Source organism: Bufo bufo, chromosome 5, assembly GCF_905171765.1.
Source record: "Bufo bufo chromosome 5, aBufBuf1.1, whole genome shotgun sequence".
In the NCBI taxonomy this organism is placed as follows: Eukaryota; Metazoa; Chordata; class Amphibia; order Anura; family Bufonidae; genus Bufo; species Bufo bufo.
In genome coordinates, this window is record NC_053393.1 from 517501706 (window position 1) to 517523801 (window position 22096).

General features: G+C 47.3%; 1 protein-coding gene across 2 annotated transcripts in view; it reads left to right on the forward strand.

The window, feature by feature from the left end:
- Positions 1 to 3173: 3173 nt before the first annotated feature.
- TRDMT1 (tRNA aspartic acid methyltransferase 1) overlaps positions 3174 to 22096 on the forward strand; it is a 32562-nt gene continuing 13639 nt past the window's right edge. Inside the window, exons 1-2 of one of the 2 annotated variants that reach the window (XM_040434509.1) lie at positions 3174 to 3434; positions 14537 to 14646. In XM_040434509.1, the coding sequence (XP_040290443.1) occupies positions 3371 to 3434; positions 14537 to 14646 (174 nt within the window). In that variant the 5' untranslated portion in view covers positions 3174 to 3370. The remainder of the gene's footprint in view (positions 3435 to 14536; positions 14647 to 22096) is intronic. The other variant, XM_040434510.1, reaches the window with a different exon arrangement.

Below are 22096 nucleotides of genomic sequence, written 5' to 3' on the forward strand. Positions count from 1 at the left end.
GCCGGGCCGTGCGGAGCCAAACGGATCCGTCCTGAATTACAATGCAAGTCAATGGGGACGGATCCGTTTGACGTTGACACAATATGGTGCAATTTCAAACGGATCCGTCCCCATTGACTTTCAATGTAAAGTCTGGAGTCCCTTTTATACCATCAGATCGGAGTTTTCTCCAATCCGATGGTATATTTTAACTTGAAGCGTCCCCATCACCATGGGAACGCCTCTATGTTAGAATATACTGTCGGATATGAGTTAGATCGTGAAACCTCATTTCCGACAGTATATTCTAACACAGAGGCGTTCCCATGGTGATGGGGACGCTTCTAGTTAGAATATACTACAAACTGTGTACATGACTGCCCCCTGCTGCCTAGCAGCATCCGATCTCTTACAGGGGGCCGTGATCAGCACAATTAACCCCTCAGGTGCCGCACCTGAAGGGGTTAATTGTACTATCATATCCCCCTGTAAGAGATCAGGGCTGCCAGGCAGCAGGGGGCAGACCCCCCCCCCCCCTCCCCAGTTTGAATATCATTGGTGGCCAGTGCGGCCCCCCCCTCCCTTCCTCCCTCTATTGTAATAATTCGTTGGTGGCACAGTGTGCCCCCCCCCTTCCTCCCTCTATTGTAATAATTCGTTGGTGGCACAGTGTGCGCCCCCCCCCCCCCTTCCTCCCTCTATTGTAATAATTCGTTGGTGGCACAGTGTGCGCCCCCCCCCTTCCTCCCTCTATTGTAATAAATCGTTGGTGGCACAGTGTGCGCCCCCCATTGGCCCCCCTTCCCTCTATAGCATTAACAACATTGGTGGCCAGTGTGCGGCCTCCCATCTCCCCCCCCCCCCATCATTGGTGGCAGCGGAGTTCCGATCGGAGTCCCAGTTTAATCGCTGGGGCTCCGATCGGTAACCATGGCAACCGGGACTCTATTACAGTCCTGGTTGCCATGGTTACTTAGCAATAGTACAATAGTAGAAGATTCATACTTACCTGCTGCTGGCTGCTGCTGCGATGTTCGTGTCCGGCCGGGAGCTCCTCCTACTAGTAAGTGACAGTTCATTTAGCAATGCGCCGCACAGACCCTGTCACTTACCAGTAGGTGGAGCTCCCGGCCGGACACGAACATCGCAGCAGCAGCCAGCAGCAGGTAAGTATGAATCTTCTACTATTGTACTATTGCTAAGTAACCATGGCAACCAGGACTGTAATAGAGTCCCGGTTGCCATGGTTACCGATCGGAGCCCCAGCGATTAAACTGGGACTCCGATCGGAACTCCGCTGCCACCAATGATGGGGGGGGGGGGGGGGGGGAGATGGGAGGCCGCACACTGGCCACCAATGTGTTGTTAATGCTATAGAGGGAGGGGGGGCCGATGGGGGGCGCACACTGTGCCACCAACGAATTATTACAATAGAGGGAGGGGGGGGAGCCGCAGTGGCCACCAATGATATTCAAACTGGGGAGGGGGGGAGGGTCTGCCCCCTGCTGCCTGGCAGCCCTGATCTCTTACAGGGGGCCAGATCAGCACAATTAACCCCTTCAGGTGCCGCACCTGAAGGGGTTAATTGTGCTGATCACGGCCCCCTGTAAGAGATCGGGTGCTGCCAGGCAGCAGGGGGCAGTCTTGTACACAGTTTGTAGTGTATTCTAACTAGAAGCGTCCCCATCACCATGGGAACGCTTCTGTGTTAGAATATACTGTCGGTTCTGAGTTTTCACGAAGTGAAAACTCAGCTTTGAAAAAGCTTTTATGCAGACGGATCTTCGGATCCGTCTGTATAAAAACTAACCTACGGCCACGGATCACGGACACGGATGCCAATCTTGTGTGCATCCGTGTTCTTTCACGGACCCATTGACTTGAATGGGTCCGTGAACCGTTGGCCGTGAAAAAAATAGGACAGGTCATATTTTTTTCACGGCCAGGAAACACGGCTCACGGATGCGGCTGCCAAACGGTGCATTCTCCGTTTTTTCCACGGACCCATTGAAAGTCAATGGGTCCGCGAAAAAAAACGGAAAACGGCACAACGGCCACGGATGCACACAACGGTCGTGTGCATGAGGCCTAATAAATATTGAGTTTTGTTTGGCTGTTAACCATCGATGTGTAAAAGAAAAAATTTGATTAAAATGGAAAATCTGCCAAAAAAGTTAAATTTAAAAATTGGATCTCCATTTTCCTTTAATTCTTGTGGAACGCCTAAAGGGTTAACAAAGTTTTTAAAATCGGTTTTAAGTAACTTGAGGGGTGTAGTTTCTACAATGGGGTCATTTATGGGGGTATCCACTATGTAGGCCCCACAAAGTGACTTCAGACCTGAACTGGTCCTTATAAAGTGGGTTTTGGCAATTTTCTTAAAAATTTGAAGAATTGCTTCTAAACTTCTAAGCCTTCTAACGTCCTAAAAAAATAAAATGACTTTTCCAAAATGATGCCAACATAAAGTAGACATATGGGGAATGTTAAGTAATAAATATTTTATGAGGTATCACTTTCTGTTTTAAAAGCAGAGAAATTGAAATTTTGAAAATTGCGAATTTTCAAAATTTTAGGTAAATTTGGGATTTTTTCATAAATAAAGGTGATATATTTTGACTCAAATTTATGATTATCATGAAGTACAATGTGTCACGAGAAAACAATCTCTGAATGACTTGGATAAATAAAGGCGTTCCAAAGTTATTACCACATAAAGTGAGATATGTCAGATTTGCTAAATTAGGCCTGGTCAGGAAGGGGGCAAATGGCCCAGATGGCAAGTGGTTAAAGGGTCCACGATCCGGCCGTTCCGCAAAAAGATAGGACATGTTCTATCTTTTTTTGCGGAACAGAATTATGGGATGAAACCCCACGGAAGCACTCTGTAGTGCTTCTGTTCCGTGCTTTCGTTCCGCATCTCCGGATTTGCGGACCCATTGAAGTGAATACGTCTGCATCACGGAACAGCGCCCGTGTATTGTGGGTCCGCAATACGGCAACGGGGCGCACACGTTCTGTGTGCATGAGCCCTTAAAGGGGAACTCCTGAGCTTCTTGCTGTATTTATAGTTGGACCCGCCTAATGAACCTTCACTAATATGTGCCCTAATGAGAGTGAGGGGCAGCAGGTGACAAGATGGGGCCCATCAGGGGCCCTCGCCTTCATCAGAGCCCGGAGCACCGCCATTATAGTGTACCGCCATAGTCAGGGCCCGGAGCGAGGCTTCGTCATAGGTCACACAGTGACTGCTGATGTCACCAAACTCCCCTCAGAGCTGAGCCCCGGCGGGGAGCGAGTCCTCCGTCGGGCGGCCTCACACGGAAGTGCCCGGGCTCTGGAGGAGGAGGAGGGAGCGGCGTGCAGGCCGCAGAGACCGCGGGATCTGGTGATGGCGCCGCTGCGGGTGCTGGAGCTGTACAGCGGCATCGGAGGCATGCACTGCGGCCTGTCAGGTAACCGGAGCCCCGGCCTGGTGCGGGGGACAGCTGTGTGATGAGCCCGGGCCTCTGTATAAGAAGAACAGACCTCTGTATAGGATGTGCCCGGGCCTCTGTATAAGAATAATAGACCTATACAGAGGCCCGGACACATCCTATACAGGTCTATTCTTCTTATACAGAGGCCAGGGCTCATCCTATACAGGTCTATTCTTCTTATACAGAGGCCAGGGCTCATCCTATACAGGTCTATTCTTCTTATACAGAGGCCAGGGCTCACTCTATACAGGTCTATTCTTCTTATACAGAGGCCAGGGCTCACTCTATACAGGTCTATTCTTCTTATACAGAGGCCAGGGCTCATCCTATACAGGTCTATTCTTCTTATACAGAGGCCAGGGCTCATCCTTCACAGGTCTGTTCTTTTTGTATAGGATGTGCCCGGGCCTCTGTATAAGAAGAATAGACCTGTATAGGATGAGCCCTGGCCTCTGTATAAGAAGAATAGACCTGTATAGAGTGAGCCCTGGCCTCTGTATAAGAAGAATAGACCTGTATAGAGTGAGCCCTGGCCTCTGTATAAGAAGAATAGACCTGTATAGGATGAGCCCAGGCCTCTGTATAAGAAGAATAGACCTGTATAGGATGAGCCCTGGCCTCTGTATAAGAAGAATAGACCTGTATATGATGAGCCCAGGCCTCTGTATAAGAAGAATAGACCTGTATAGGATGAGCCCAGGCCTCTGTATAAGAAGAATAGACCTGTATAGGATGAGCCCGGGCCTCTGTATAAGAAGAATAGACCTGTATAGGATGAGCCCTGGCCTCTGTATAAGAAGAATAGACCTGTATAGGATGAGCCCGGGCCTCTGTATAAGAAGAATAGACCTGTATATGATGAGCCCTGGCCTCTGTATAAGAAGAATAGACCTGTATATGATGAGCCCTGGCCTTTGTATAAGAAGAATAGACCTGTATAGGATGAGCCCTGGCCTCTGTATAAGAATAGACCTGTATATTATGAGCCCTGGCCTCTGTATAAGAAGAATAGACCTGTATAGGATGAGCCCTGGCCTCTGTATAAGAATAGACCTGTATATTATGAGCCCTGGCCTCTGTATAAGAAGAATAGACCTGTATAGGATGAGCCCTGGCCTCTGTATAGAGCTGTGTAAAGTGAGTCTGGCCTGTACAGATATATTTATAACCCCCCCCCCCCCTCCAAATTCTCATGTGCCGGTTTTGTCAGCATCCTGTCTCAATTTTTGCAGACGTTTTGTGATGATTTCTGCAAGAAATAGTGCTGCCGCATTTTCATGGGATTACGGTATATTTAGATACAGGTCGCGCAGAATCGGTGACCAGGCGGCGGTAGGACCCGCACCGATCACGTGTTTGTCACATGTCATCTGGGAGGGCTTATGATGGGATCACCCCCTGATGCTATTGGGTGTAATTATCATAAGCTCCAGGGTTGCCAGCCGTCCAGACATTTCCGGACAGTCCGTAAAAATAGGCAACCTTCTTCCATGTCCGTGAAAAAAACATAGATGTGTCCATGGATTTTTTTGAGGCTGGTGGTGATTCTGATTATTTTACAGCTCCATCTTGTGATCTTGTCAGTATAATGAGCTATTGACCTGAATTACTTTCTTTATCATTTATCACGGTTTTCCCATTTGTCCGTAAAAAATCGTTGGCTGTCCGTGATTCAGGGATAAGTTGTCCAGAAAAAAGCAACCTTCTGTTTGGCAGCCCATGCCCACCGTCGCTCCAGTATTCCTGGTGGGCACAGCAGCCCCCCTTCTCTTGTGGTCCGGTGGTTCAGACCCGCTGCTCCTCCTCCTCTTTCCCAGCGGGCCTGGCTGCCGGAGTTGCGCCGTCCTTTTCTCGCATACTGCAGCCCGCTTCCTGCCAGAGCCACCTCTGCTGCCCGTAGGGTGCACATGAGATTTCTCTGGCTCCCACCCTGGCTTTAGTCACCTTTCCCTGTGGGAATGTATAATAGGTTCCCTAGCTTGCTAGTATCCTGCAAAGGTGTCTTGTTCCATTCTCTGCTGCCTGCCCTTACCTCTGCCCGTTGGTAACCATATTGAATGTACTCTGCCTGCCCTGACCTCGGCCTGTCCCTGTCTGCGATTTTAGCTGACCCCTCGGTGCTCTGCACCAGTGTCTCTGACCTCCACGGGTCTGTTGTCATCCATACAGACTACTCCAGGAGGTAGCAGACTGGTGGTTTCCCTGCAGTGAAGTCCAGATCGTTGCACAGCGGTTAAAGGGTGAAACCCAGGGAACTGCCAGGATAGTGCCCTTCGGAGTGGCCTCAAGTCACATCTGTTGGTTGACACAGTGATTCCACACGCACTTCCATAACACAACAATTTAATTCTTGTAATGTGACGATCAATAGCGACTGCGGTATCACAAGAGAAGGGCTAGCCCCAGTGATTGGGACAGTCCTTGGGATAACCGATATCTACCCGGTAATCTGCCTGTGCATTTCATGTTGTGTCACTCTACGTTGATTGGCTGGACTGGAACAACTGGTAAAGATGGTACAACCACCACACAGGACTTCACTATAAAAAGTACCATCGAAATCAATGTAAGCCTTAATGGAAAGGGCAGGCTTTTTCACCTCGGGCAAAGGCTCAGTTTGCTGCCCTAGAGGGATTTGGGTTTTCCTATGACTTACAGAGCATTCAGAAAGTCTTCAGACCCTTTCACTTTTTTCACATTTTGTTTTATTGTGGCCTTGTACTAAAAAAAAAAAAAAAAAAAATCAAGATTTCCCTCATCGATCTGAACTCAATACCTAGTACCATAATAAGAAAGTGAGAGCAGAATGTTTTTTCATGGATGTAAGTATTCAGACCCTTTGCTATGACAACTGAAGTTTAGCTCTGGGGCCTCCTATTTCTTTTGATCATCTTTGAGATGTTTCTACACCTTGATTGGAGTCACCTGTGGTAAACTCAGCTGATTGCACCAGATTTGAAAAGACACGGCCCTGTCTATATAAGGTCTCGCTGCTGACAATGTACATATATCAGAGCAAAAACCAAGCCATGAGGAGGAAAAATATTTCTGCTGCACTGAAAGTTCCCAAGAGCACAGTGGCCTCCATAATTCTTAAATGGAAGAAGTTTAGCACAACCAGGACACTTCCAAGAGTTGGCCGCCCCATCAAACTAAGTAATCGGAGGAGAAGGGCCTCGGGGAAAGAGGTGACCACGCACCCAATGGTCAAAGATCCTGTGTGCATATGGGGGAAACTTCCAGAAGGTCAGCCAGAAATAGGCCTCTCCTCAGTAAAAGACACATGAAAGCCGACTGGAGTCTACAAAAAGCACATAAAGGACTCTCCGATTGCGAGAAACAAGATTCTCTGGTCTGATGAAACCAAGATTGAACCATTTATCCTCAATTCTAAACGTCATGTCTGGAGGAAGTCAGGCACTGCTCATGACTAGTGTTGATCGCGAATATTCTAATCGCGAATATTGGCACTTTGAGAATTCGCGAATATCTAGAATATAGTGCTATATCTTCGTAATCGCGAATATTCTAGATTTTTTTTCATCAGTACCTATGACCCCTTACTGCTTCTTGCTTGTGGGCCAATGAGAAGGCTGCAATATCTTTGACTTTAGGAGTAGTGCTGATCGCAAATTTTTGTATCGCAGATTTTTATTGCAAGTTCTCCGATTGCCGATTTTCGCAATCAAGAAAATAATGATTGGAGATCACGAATTCATGAATATATGACGAATATTTGCCCAAATATTCGCAAAATATCGTGAATTCGAATATTGCCCCTGACGCTCATCACTGCTCATGACCTGTCCAATATTATCCCTACAGTGAAGCATGGTGGTGGCAGCATTATGCTGTGGGGGGTGTTTTTCAGCGGCTGGGACAGGGAGACTGGTCAGGGTTGAGGGAAAGCTGAATGGAGCAAAGTACAGAGATATTCTTAAGTAAAACCTGATCCAGAGTGCTGTGGACCTCAGACCAGGCCGCAGGTTCACCTTCCAACAAGTCAAATGACCCTTCGCACACAACCAAGACAACACCGGAGCGGCTTAGGGACAACTCTGTGAATGTCCTTGAGTGACCCAGTCAGGGCCCTGACTTGAACACAATTGAACATCTCTGGAGAGACCTGATAATGGCTGTCCATCGACGGTCCCCATCCAACCTGACACCGCTTGAGAGGATCTGCAGAGAAGAACGGTATAAAATCCCCAAATCCAGGTGTAAACCTTGTGATATCCTGCCCAAGAAGACTGGAGGCTGTAATCTCTGCCAAAGGGGCTTCAACTAAGTCCTGAGTAAAGGGGCTGAATACTTATATCAATGCAAGATTTTAGTTTTCCTGTTCAATAAATTAGATTTCTCACAATTTGTTCTCACTTTGTCATTATGGGGAATTTAGTGCAGAACGATGTGGAAAATTATTTTTATTTTTTTTATTTTGGCACAAGGCCGCAGCATAACAAATTATGAAATAAGTGAAAGGGTCTGAAGACTTTACGAATGCATTGTATAAATATGCTGTCAGTGGAATCTGAAATCTCAAACCCTGGCCAATCCCTGCGTTCGAGAGTTTCTCTGCACAACATGGGTCCGTCCATCCACTGTGGAAATAGAGCACAGCCTCATTCAAGTGAATTTAAATGTGTGAGCCATAGCTGTCAGTATTTTAGAAAACTCTTTTTAAAATTTGGGACCAATAGCTCAGAATCCTGACACGACGTCTGCTGACATCCTAGATGCTGTGTGGTGGGTGGAAAGTGACAACCACAATGCTTCAGCCCTTCACTATACGACTAGACCCGAGGTGATTGTCTCCTTCGATAACCGTGTTTTGTCATCTTTGGCCGTCATCCTCTCCATATTTGTACACCATGGTCATTGTGTTCCTAAATTACGTCCATTTACTGCCAAATTGCATTGCTTTGATCTGAAACCGTTCACTTTCGTCCTCACTAATAGCCACGGTCTAGAAGAAGAAGCTTTATTATTCGAGTTGGTGCAGATATTACTTCTCCTGTTGGTTGCACATTCTTCACCCTCACCAATGCGTCCAGTGCATTTCATGTACCTGGTAAAAGCATTATAATGGCCATCAACATGGTGTAGTGATGCTGTGTTTTCTTTCTGGTCCAACGTACCCCACGACATTGGTCCTGAGGGGTCCTTAATTGGGCAAATAGTGACAGTAATAGAAGAAAGAAATCCCTGAGATCGGTCGTGCCTTGGACGAATGATCCCACCAACAACTTGTCAGACTAAACTGATCGACCAGGGAATAGGGTGATCTCCTGGTCCTTGAGCATAATAGTAGATTGACTGAATTCAGCTGGTCACTAGGTACGCATGTAGCTTTGGCCGACCGAAGCCAAACTGTTCCAACTTGGCCGTTCACGTCTTTGGTGGACAGAAGTTGCTGTGTGCTCTTGCTAATCAACATTCCCTCTAATTTTTCAATGATGGATGGCCAGTTTGGCCAAAATTGGCCATTTCGGCTGACTTTTAGCGTAGTCGTATGGCCACCTTTTATGCAAGCTCTTAAAGAGGTTGGCTCTTAAGTGCCAACCTCACGCGGCTGGGCTTGCGGAAACTGCAGAGTGTAGGCCGGTACTCCGCTGTTTCCATAGCTTCCATTACAGTGAGTGGGAGCTACAACTCACCGTGAAATCAGGACAACCCCTTTAACCTCCCCAAAAATGTAATCTATTACTGTTCCTTAAAACTCCCTCAGATTCTCATTCTACACACTTTTACAACTTGTCCAACACTGATCTCGTGAACTTTGTTGCCAAAGTAAAGCTTTGAACATCTATGACTACTGGAGCGACTAATCAACAGATCCACTCTTTCTATCTATAGAAGGGACGTTGGCTTCTTTCCAAAATCCCTCGACAACAGGCCACGTTTTTTCTCTTCAGCTCTCCTAATTAAGCGTCACTTGGAATGAATGGGGATCGTGTCCAGTAGCGCACATACGTAGGAGGAAGTTTTTTATATGATAATGGACCACACATGGACAGTGTGTTTGTATAGAAATGAAGCTGGCCGTCAGGACATTAACTGAGCCATGGTATTTTCTGGATAATTAGAAGGCAGAACTAAAAATATATTGATGTCCTTGAACTTTTGGTGTACACAAAATTTGAAAGTCACCGATGGCAAGAAAAAGTAAAAGAGAAGTGGATCATAGACCAGATCATGTCTTTACTGACAGCACAGATGAGCGGAAGAAGGCCATCTGTGGAAATAAACCATCTTAAAGGGCTTTTCCACGCTCTATCAAGACTCTTTAATATATTCTAATATGGTGTCCTTTCTTAAGTCACTGTAGTCACGCACTCTGGAATCCAGTCACATTTACCTGTCCGCTATGCTCTCTGCCACTTCTTATGATGTCACGTCCATCGTCTTGCAGCAGGGTCTTCCAGTTGTGGCCTGTTGCTGGGGCATGAACTCCTATCAAATTTGCATGAATGGGAAGTAGGCGAGTTCCTCCGATCCTGCAAATGCAAAGGATCGAAAGAACCAGCCTAACTCCCTGTCCATTCAAGTAAGGATACTATATTAGACCCCTTTCTCATCCGAATCCAAATCCTAGCGATATGCCTCCATTGTCCATGATAAAACAACCCCTTTAAGTAGCCCCATGTTGCAGGTGGGTCCAAACTGACAGAAGCACAATATACTGATATCTGCTCCACAGCATTCAACTGTATCACTGTTCGGAGGATGTCGATACAATTGAATTCAGTAGGGCACCTGCAGCGGCTGGCCAGGTGCGTAAGAGAGAATCAGTTGATGATAAACCTGGCTAGTGGCCGCGAGGAGGGCTTGGGTGGCCCTCCTAGGCATCGGCCCACCGGGAAATTTCCCTGTAGGGTCTATGGCCAATCCGCCACCTGGATTCCGCAAACCACGGACCATAAGCTATGGTCCGTGGTAGTGGAATCCATTACGGAATTCTTAGATAACCCGACCTTGTACGCCGAACTTGAAACACAAGTTCGCTCATCCCTACTAATAAAGGGTTAAACCAGTGGGTGTCTAGCGCACCCACCATGCAGTTCGCTGAAACCAAGTTTGTAGGGTTGTATAATGCCCTCCATAATCCAGCTGAGAAGGACCTCTGGACAAAGTGTTGCGAGTACAGGACTTTCTGGCTCGGTGGGCTTTATGGAGTGGTCTCTTGGTGCCCACCACATTTCTTTCAAGCGCTTCTGTCTCTTCTTTGTATTTTTGAGACCTGTGTGTAGAAATCTTTCAAGCACGTCTGGATCTTTTAAACTGTTAATGAGAACATCCGATCTATCAGGAGGCTGAAAACCTGCATGGCCCTAATATTTCTCCCAGAAGAGGATTTGCTTCATTTGTATCCAGTAGAGACAGTTTTCTGTGAGCTACGCAGTCTGGACTCCAGACTGACCACATTTTACCTGCACTGATACATTGTAGCAAACTATCAGAAGTCTTAAGAAATACAAAGTAGTAACCGCGCGGATTACGACACCTTCCTCTAGAAGATTCAACAATTAAAGAGATGTACTTGCCGTTGTGGACATAAAGAAGGGAGAAGATGACTCGGTCCTACTCTTTATAGGAGCCCGATGTTCCTCCTCTGCTGCTTCTTGCTTGCACCCAACAATCGCGCGCTGCTCCGGCCGGTAGCTAGCGCGCGCGTGGGGAAGCCGGCAAGTGGTTGCTGTGAGAGAGCTTCTGTGTGACGTCACACGCCTCTATGGATGCCCAAAAAAACTCCCGAAGTGTTTCGGAATAATCGTATTCCTTCGTAAGGGATGATCCCATAGGCTTCGAAATTCTCCCGTAACATTTACTTGGACGTGTATCAATGACCGAATTGTTCCCACTTCAAAAATAATGGAGAACAGGCGACTATTATAACCTTGGACAATCCATCCCACTGTGAGCGGACGCTATAGGAAACTGTACTGTTATAAGATGACATTTTTCATCCCCAAGCCCCTCTCCCTAAGCCCCCAGCTCCAATTCATAGATAACTGGGATGTCATAAAGGAGTTATACAACGTCCTTCCCGAATCTCCAGAGCTGGCGTTTTTTGCTAATTTCCAAGGTCAGGGAGAGCGCGCTGCTCAGTCCCCCCCATTGTAGGAGTATGGGCATGAAGATTAAGCGCGGTGACTCATTGACATTGGTATGTGAGGTTTTCAGCGGGTTAATAGGAATTTACTGTTTCTGGACTGTGATCTGTAATGAAACCTCCAAATTCCCGGTCAGCCATAGAGATATAATACTACATTCTCTAATCACATCCGTGCTTGTGGCTTCTGAGCCGTGGCCTGCACTTACATACTGAAGATCTGTAACTCTTATAGCCTATGGTCAGAGCTTTCATGTAGAATACACCACACCCAGCGTTAGGGGGGACACTTCTATTTTTCCTACAATACATCTTAAATTGGATCTTCAGGATTAAACAATTGATGACCGGTCCCCAGGGGCAGGTCATTAATATCACATCAGTGGGGGTTTGACACCAGGAAACTTTGCTGATCAGCTGCGCAGGATCGGCTCCGGTGCAGGAACTACACCTTTTTTGTTTTCAGTGCGAGATGGACAGCACTCCCATTGAGTCCTGCTACTGTCCTTCTGTTAGTCTGGTGAAAGGTGGGAGGAATGTTGCTCGTAGTTGATTTGTTCTCTAAATGCAGTTGTTCTCTTTGTTCTCCACCTGGCCCAGACCACCATGAATATTTTTCAGCCACAATAGCATTTACAAAGTTTGCTGGTGGACATCTTTTGGCTTTTTTTCTTTTTTTGCGGGAAACCCTACCCTCTCTAGTAACCCAAAATCTCTTCCTCTGGTCACACACACACACACACACACACACAAATCTTTTTGATGCCGCAGTGCCCCCGGAACAGTGACATTTTCAGTTCCCCATAATAGACACCGTGCGTCTTATGACAGTACGTCCATCCACATTGCCCCCAGTAGTCCGCCATCCTGCTCCTCCACATCAGCCTTCCATGCTGTCCTCATAACAAAGCGTTTTATGCTACCCCACGACAGTGCCTGCCATGCTGCCCCTGGATACAAAGCCTCCAGTGCTGCCCACAGGCCACATAGCAAAGCCTGCCAGTCAGTTTGGGAATGTGAAAGAGGTAAAAATACATGGCACATCTTATAGTAGTATAGTCTGTACGGGAGTGACGGGCACCATCTTTGACCAAATGCATTGCGTGCCTACCTGTTATGGTTGTGCATAAGCAGGGACAACTGTAGTATGAGCATAGTCAAATTTGTAATCCTGTTGGTTGCTGCTTTCTCCCAAGTCTCCAGCACTCGGGATACTGTTGAGGGAGCTTGAGTTAAGATACATTGGGTAAAAGTAGGTGCAAACAAGAACTACAAGTAGCAGCACACTGACATGCATAAAGACACATGGAAACATGAATAAATGTAAACTGCATCACTGCTATACCTACTATATGAAAAATAGAAGCTCTTTGCGCACATTTTTTTAAATCAAAATTGTGTTAGGCCCATCTACCAACGACAAGGTGGCTTTGTGCATGGCAGTGTGCTGTTATTTGTAGTCCTTGTTTGCTTTTTCATTGCAGCAGGGGCACAGCTATAGTAGAAGCAGGGGAAGTGGCTGCTACAGGGCCCGCTCGGGAAGATGGCTGAAAGGTTTTTATTGCCAGAGCCCCCTCAACAGTATTATACAGTGACATGACATACAGTATATACATGTAGGAAAAGGCCTGCCGGGCCTGGTCTGAGAGAGAGCGATCTTTACTAGCCACAGCACAGAAGGAGGGGGTTGTTGGTTGGAGGGAGCCTGTTCCCAAAAATTTGCTGTGGAGCCTAGTCCGTTCTAGTTACGCCACTCTCTCTTCTTTTTTTTTTTTTTTCTTTTTTCGGATGATTGGAGATTTGTAATGGTAGGTTCATATCGTGTTGCTAGGATGAGGAATTGCAGAGATTCCAGATGGAAATAGACGTTTTAAGAACGGATTGTACTGATCCTGAGGAAGAGAACAGTCCAGTCTTGAAACGCGTTGTCCAGTTTGTGCTTCATCCATTTCCGTTTGAAATCTCTGCAGTTCCTCCCTCCTTTACCAATTGCGTCTTTATTCGGCGACTTTAAGAACGACAGTAATATGTAGAAGGAGCGGTGGATGATGAGAAACTTGCTCACTAGGTGTCAGTATACCCTCACCTGTGCAGGTGTGCTACCTCCACATAGGATGCATAGCTTACTATGGAAACAATGCTATGACAATAACCTGTTAAATAAGCAGAAGTTTATATATATATATTAGTAAATCACAAGAATGTACTGTAGAGTAAAAAATAGTTTTTTTTTATAAAATTTTTTCTTGTGTACTTAAAGGGGACTTAATTTCAGATTTTAATATACCAATCTGCTGTGGGGCTGGTAAAATAATAAAATACCTCACCTTCACAGCCCCGATCCAGCACTGCTGTTCTTCCTCTTCCCCGGGCTGCGGCCTGTAATATATTGTTATGGCTGCCGGCTGCACCACTGGCCTTAGCACTAGCCTGCCCGAGACCACCACTGATTGGCTGCAGCAGTTATATGGGACGTCACCACTGCAGCCCGTGAAGGAGGAAGGAGCAGCAGCGCTGGATCTGAGGGGCTGGTGAAGTATAATAAAATGTTGACTTGGACAACCCTTTTTAAAGGGTTTTTTCTCAATCTCAGAAACTTATGGCTCACAGATCATAAATGTCTGATCAGTTGAGGACCCACCTTTGGCAGCCCCATCCGATGGAAGAACGGAGATATCTTGAGACCCCATTCCATCGAGCAAGGTGCTCATAAATATGTAGGACTGCAATGCCACTTTGAAGGAGTTTTCCCACCTAAATTAGTGTTGAAATATGGCTTGGGTATCCTATCAGTTGCTGATCACTCTGAAAGGACATGTGAATGGTCCTGCAGAACCTGCACAGAGCTGGGTCGAGAGAGGTGCCGGTCAGGGGACGCCCACAGCCTCTAACTCTCCTGTATTGCAATTCTGTAATATTTCACGAGGACGATTGCTAATCTTTGAGGACCTTATGTCTGTTTCAGAAAGTGGGGTGTCTGCCGAAGTCGTGGCAGCTGTGGACGTCAACACCACCGCCAATGAGGTCTACAAGCACAACTTTCATTCTACCCCATTATGGCCCAAGTCTATAGAGGTACGTGTGTTTTCCTTGCTTTCTATATAGTAACAGTGTCCATCGTTCTCCTGCGTTTAGCTTGACCCTGCACTGCTTCCTCTTGGGTGGCGGCAGGTTAGTTTGTCATGTAGCAGCCCTACACATCCTCTGTATTACTCACAATAGCCCTGTCCTGGGTGCCACAGAAGAGTCCTGGAGTCAGTTGGGTTGTAATTAGAGATGAGCGAATTTCCACTTATTAAATTCGTTCACACTTCGTTTGTTGGTTAAAGGTGAATTGCGTTATGGATTCAGTTTCCACAGACGATAACGCAATTCTATGACGGAATGCATAAAGGCATTCCGTTATTCATTCCGTCATATTAGAAGTCTATGGCTTGCATAACGGATCCGTCCCGTTACGCAGGGGAGTCCTCTTCTGCATAACGGTAACGGGACGGATCCGTTATTCAGGCCATAGACTTCTATTATGACGGAATGAATAACGGAATGCCTTTATGCATTCCGTCATAGAATTGCGTTATGGTCCGTGGTAACGGAATCCATAACGCAATTCACCTTTAAACAACAAACTAAGTGTGAACGAATAAAAAAAAAATATATAAAAATAGGATAGAAGAAAGACCACAGAAGATGAGAGGGGCTCTGAGAAAAACTTTTTGGATATTTTCAGCAGCATACATATAAGATTTGTCAAGATTTTATCCGCTTTGCTGCCGCTGTATTTCACTGGGCGTTTTCCATGCTGATTCGCAGCATTTCCAGTAGATGTGGACATGTACTAATCGTCAACCAGAATACATGGAGAAACAGGATACTTGGGAACTGGTAATTCTAAGAAAAAAAGGAAAGTCAGCAGCCATAAATTTTTATAGTCTGCTGACCTTCAGCTGCCGGGCATGTTCTATGATGGAGCATGAAGCAGCCATGAAACAAAGGCGCTCTCACACGTGAGGAGTTGGTTGCGTTATTTAGCAAGGGAGGATCGAAATGTAAGAAGAGATCTGGATTAGGTCCACAGTTTGCAAAATGTCCCAATTAACACGTAGAGCCTTAAAAATACCGGATCTCTCCGCGTTGGTCCTAGAAGTGTCAGCTCTACTGTCTCGACGTTTCCAACATAGTCTCGTGTAGCCCCTCTTCTCATCTCTCTTCTGTGCTGATAGCTAAAGGCTGTATTTAAAGGGGTATTTTGACCATAGCATATCTGTGTGTCCAAAATGTCTCGTCTCCGGGATCCCCACGTTTTGGGAGAAAGAGGCGCCGTGATCTCCTTTGTATCAATCAAAACGATCAATGGGGGCCAACAAAAGGAGAGAGCAGTTTGAGGATGCTTGCTGCTCTTTACATTACAGTCTATGGTAGTTACAGGAACGGCCAAGCCAATAGAGAGAGAAACCGTGGCGGGGTCTGATGTCCGGCATATTTCTGCTCATTGGTGTACTGGATTGACCACTGTGATCGACCCCCCCCCCCCCCCCCCCATCTTCATTGTGACTCTGGATTCTGCTACCTCACTTATCCTCATTTTTCAAGACCTATTTAAGGAGTTGAACATTGACTTATAGGATAGCTGCCTTACATCTGGTGGCATCAGAGGCAGAGCTTGTGAAGAGCTCATTTGCATCCCTTTTCTCACTTATCCTACACACGTTCAAGGAGAAGGGGCTGCAAATCTGCTTACTGGGGGGCTTCAGTAAATATCCTGCCGATTGTCCAGGACCAGGAATGTGGTGGAGGAGGGTGGACTGCATAGATCCTTTCACCCTTTGCTCATGGACCCTCCAGAAGATGCTGATAGTTAGAAGGGTGGGTGGGGGGCTGGTAATTGATCACACTCCTAGCTGCCCATAGGCTGATCAGCCAGAGGGAAATCTGAAAAGACAAAGTAGAGGAAGGTGGGGGTGGTAGTTTCTGTAGCTGTGTGTACACACTGCTTGGGGCCGTGTGTGATGATCACCCGGTCGGGGAGATGTGCTGAGGCCATCTACTGAGATATCGTCGTTACGTTGGATTATTAATAAAATAGTCGAGCTCCACCTGGATCGTCTGGCTGCTGTAAGGACCCTCGAGTCGTCTCCTGTCACAGCCGCACATAGACATTCCCTCACTAGATGGACATCCAAAAATTGGGACCCTCGTCTATCCTACTTTCATGTCATATCCTACGTACACCCTTATGATAAGATGGGAAAACTCCTTTTAAAGGTGGTGTTTAATGTGGGCATGCCCTGTTAGGGTGTATAGATATAGGGGCGTCCATCCACACCAAACCTCCCATTGTGGCAGACTCATCATGACCGTATTTTACATGGTTGTCCATTGATGTAACTATCTCAGGGGTCACACTTTCCCTGGTGTTATTAGCTCATTGCAGCAGGTTAGGCTACTTTCCCACCACCGTCATGGATCAGCAAAAATGCTTCCGTCTTGATAATACAACCGTCTGCATCCGTCATGAACGGAACCGGTTGTATTATCTCTAACATAGCCAAAACGGATCCGTCATGAATTCCATTGAAAGTCAATGGGGGACGGATCCGTTTTATATTGTGTCAGAGAAAACGGATCTGTCCCCATTGACTTACATTGTGAGCCATGACGGATCCATCTTGATTTGCACCACATCGCGGACAGAAAAACGCTGCTTGATCGGAGCACAACCAAACGGAACGGAATGCATTCTGGTGCACTCCATTTGGTTCAGTTCAGTTTGACAATGAATGGGGACAAAACGGAAGCGTTTTCCTCCTATGACGGATCTCAATAGCAGAAAGGGAAAGCGCAAGTGTGAAAGTAGCCTTATATATACACTTTGCAGTAATCTGAATCGTCATTGTGTTGTATAATGTGCAGTTAGAACAGCTGCTGTGTGCCATACACTGACATGCATATTGCATCATGGGGCCGGTAGAGAATGTGAATCGCACCGATTGTAACTGCAGTGCAAAGGTGAAGTGATAAGCCGGCCCGAAATAACTGCAGTCATCACTTTTGGTACATGTCACCGTGACATGATAGTCTGAATGCAGACCTGCTTGACAACGTGCTGTAAGGCATGTAGTTACTCAATACCAGTACAATATATGTAAATCTACATAGGTGTCTATTTGCTGAAAGAACTGACGTGTTGCATGGCACCATAGAGAAGAATGGGTCAGTGTGCTAGCTGCAAAAAACAGTGGTCGTGTGCATGAGCCCTTAAAGGGGTTATCTGTGATCTGAGATTTTTTGATATTGAAGGCCCAGGTCATCAGCATCTGATCATTGGGGGTCCGACTCCCAGCAGCTGTTTGAAGAGACGGAGCACTCCAGTCTCCTCCTAGGCCTGTGATGTCACGTTCATCGGTCACATGGCCTAGGCGCAGCTCAGTCCCACTCCCATTCAAGTGAATGGGCCTGAGCTGCAATGCAAAGCACAGCTCCTATACAATGGACGGCGCTTAAAGGGAACCTTTCACCGAGAGCAGTGTAGTACAGCGACGGAACCACTGATTTCAGCAGGCTGTCACTTTTGGGCTAGAATTTTTAGTATTTTTAAAGCACTGACCGTGCAAACCTTGCAGCGCGTGCCAGCGCTGTGCGGGAGATGAGTCCCTCCTGCCCAAGACTGGCAGGCTTCTTTTATGTTATGCATAATAAAAAAAAAACTGCCTTTCATGGTGGGGGGGGGGGGGCCACCAGTCTGATCGGACTCCTCTCTACTCACAGCGCTGGCGTGCACTTCCAGATTTGCCCTGGCAGTACTGTAAAATTGGCAGGTCTGTCAATATACTATGCTACCTTAAGCAAAGACAGCATAGTAGAGGCGACAGGTTCCCATTAAACTGTGAGGAAACAACTGTGATCTCCAGAGTGCCGCCGGTGATCATTCTGGTGCTTGGAGTCTGACGTCCACCAATCAGATAGGCATGACCTATCCTGAGGATAGGCCATCAGTATCAAAGTCCCGGACAACCCCTTTAATCAAGTGCATCTAACATTTTAAAAATACAGCTTTACAGATTGTCTAGGTTTAAAATCCTACCCTTTATTTATACAGCTCTCTTGTAGAAGTGTGTGTCGACACGGCTGCAGACTACAACCAAACCGTCCGCAGATCCTCCAGTCATTTATCACTACCCAGACAGTATAGGGTAGCAAGAAGAGGGGGTAGAGTGGAGAAACGCCTGATCTCAGGGGCAGACCCCTCCTGCTCTTTGCTAAGCTCTTTGTAGCCTATACTAAATGACTGGTACCCAAAATGAAATTTTGTGGATCTGTGGGGTTTAACGGACTGATTTCTGGTAACGGCGGCCATTTGCTCTGCCTGTGTGCTGCTGTCATTTGTTGACATTCACAGTATGGTGGCGAGCCGGGGAAAGACGTCCTTCCGGTTCATATTCCCCCTGCAGCAGCTGCCTGTGCTGTCTCCTTCTCTAGCTGCAGGTGATGCAGCTGTAGATTCAGATTTGAAGTCTTGGGGTCAGTTTAAAGCAGTGCTTCTCAAATAGTGGGGCGCGCCCCCCAGGGGGGGCGCCAGGCTCCGTAAAGGGGGGCTCGTTCAGGGCCGGCCTTTGGGGTGTGTGGGCTGTGCGGCCGCACAGGGCGCCATAGCAACAGGGGCGCCGGGCGGCCGACAGCTCGCAGTGTAATATGCGGCAGGGAGATGAGCGCTTCCATTGTGGAAGCGCTCATCTCCCTTCCTCTGATCAGAGGCCGGCGCAGGCGCTCGACGCGATGTATGGAGCGGGGGCCGGGGGAGGGACTGGGAGGAGGAGCTGGGGGCCGGCAATAGCGGTGGGGCGGTGCGGTCACTGTACTATAGCCCCGCCCCACCGGTATACTAATATAAAATGTATTATTGAATTAAAAGTTATTAAACATGCCCCCCTCACTCCTAATAGTACCGTATATCCGAATTTCTTCTGTATAATGCCGGCAGGCAGGCCGGGCGGCCGGCGCGTCCCTCAGTGATGTCACGTGCCTGCGCCGCCTGCTTTATGAATGAAGCAGGCGGCGCAGACAAGTGACGTCACTGAGGGACGCGCCAGCCGCCCGGCCCGCCTGCCGGCATTATACAGAAGAAATTCGGATATACGGTACTATTAGGAGTGAGGGGGGCATGTTTAATAACTTTAAACGGTGGCGGCGGGCACACAGAATCTGTGGATGGCACAGTTAAGGGGTGGGGGTCTGTGGATGGCACTGTTATGGGCTGGGGGGGGCACTGTGGATGGCACTGTTATGGGGTGGGGGGGTCTGTGGATGGCACATATATAACAGTGCCAGCCACAGATCCCCCTGTAACAGTGCCAGCCACAGATCCCCCCCATAAGTGTCCGTCATCCACAGATCCCACCATAAGTGTCCTTCATCCACAGATCCCACCATAAGTGTCCGTCATCCACAGATCCCCCCCATAAGTGTCCGTCATCCACAGATCCCCCCATAAGTGTCCGTCATCCACAGATCCCCCCCATAAGTGTCCGTCATCCACAGATCCCCCCATAAGTGTCCGTTATCCACAAATCCCCCCATAAGTGTCCGTCATCCACAGATCCCCCCCCATAAGTGTCCGTCATCCACAAGCGGCGTCCCACACGGCGTCGGTTGCCTAGCAACTCTACGGCTGGAGAGAGGGAGCCCCAGTAGCAGTACTTATAACAATTTTATAGACAAATGATACTATTTACAGTCGCGCGGGGGGCGCAAAATGTTTTCTTCTTCCTAGGGGGGGCATGACAGAAAATAATTGAGAAGCACTGGTTTAAAGGATCATGTGCACTACTAGGTCTACTAAGACCATGAAAATGTTGGCCCATCCATTTTGGCCCAGTGTTGGTATCGTTCACACTGATGACAAACATCTGGCCCGTCGCGGCCAGGGACGTAACCTTGGATGACATGATGTTTATATAGAGACCAAGTTCGGGTTATGCAGTGGGGTCCCCAGCTGGTTTCTAGAAATCTAGAAGCCATGGTTGTATGACAGTCAGTGTAATAAAAAATTATTACTTTATTGGCTAAGTAGTAAAATGAGAAGCACAATCCTTCATATCCTCCACCAGGCAGGGTTATAACAGTTAGCTCATTAGCTATCATCTGGCAGTGTAATACTGCCGCCGATTACCCGATGTACAAGCAAACGCTTGTTCATCGGGTAATCGGGATCTTTTAAAGGTACTATTACACTGGCAGATCAGTCAGGGAGGGAATTGTTGGGAGGGAAGCTTTCCCTCCTGTCAATCGCCTGCTCGCTGGAGGGGGAGACTGCTACTATTACAAGCAGCAATCTCCTCCTCGGTATAGGGACGAGTGATTGTTAATGCCATCGCTCGTCCCTATACTTATCATTGTTTGCCGGCGGCAGAGCACCTATTACACAGCAAGATCCTCCGCGGGCAAACAAGGACTTTTAAACATGTTAAAAGATCCCAATTACCCGATGACCGGAGCGGCAGTATTACACTGCCAGATTGCTAACGAGCGTTACTACGAACACTTGTTAGCGATCATCTTAGCGACAATCTGTTGGAGTAATAGGGTCTTTACATGTTTAAAAATCCTTGTTTGCCATTGGCAGATCGCGCAGTGTAATAGGTGCTCTGCTGCCGGCATACAATGATGAGGATAGGGATGAGCGATGGCATTAACGATCGCTCGTCCCTATAATACACACAGCGCTCTCCTCCTCTAGCGAGCAGGCGATTGACGGTAAGAAACACTTCCCTCCCGACAATCGCCTGGCTGATCTGTCAGTGTATTAGTACCTTTATGCCCCGACATAAGCCTGTCCGACCCGTTTTATTGCCTGCTGTATAAATGTGCTGTCTTAGCAGTTTATCTCCTTTTGCTTTCTGCTTGGTCATTACGGTATATTATCTTTGCTTGACCTTGATGTCTTGTATTAATGATCCGGACTGTGAACATAACTTGTGATTTGAAGCCGTACACCGTTGTATAATAGTAATGATATAGTAATTATCTTCTGTACTACATGAGGGTTAGGTAGAGGCGCCGCTTCTAAGTCTACGCCAGCCCCCTTGCATAGAAAATGACATGGCGTGAGCCGGGAAAAGTCACAGATTGCGGCACAAAGAACTTTTGCGCCGTAATCTTCTCCAGAAATACACCTCATTTTTTTATCGTAAATGACCCCTATAGTGTCAGGTAGAGAATAGACTTGACCTGACCAACACCATTGTCCCTACCTCCTTGGACGATCCACAATAAACGGCAGCCCCAAACTGGGCGACTGTCCCTGACCTAAGTGCGCAAGTCAGACAGGCCAAGTCAAACCCATAGCTGACATCAGAACCAAGGAAGAAACAGCAATATATCAAGCAGGGTAAAAAACAGACAGTAAGGCCTCTTTCACACGGGCGTCCTGGACTTGCTCCAGATGCGTCGCAATGCAATGCGTTTTACACGCGCGTGAGAAAAAACTGAATGTGGTACCCAGACCCGATCCTGGACTTCTTCACTC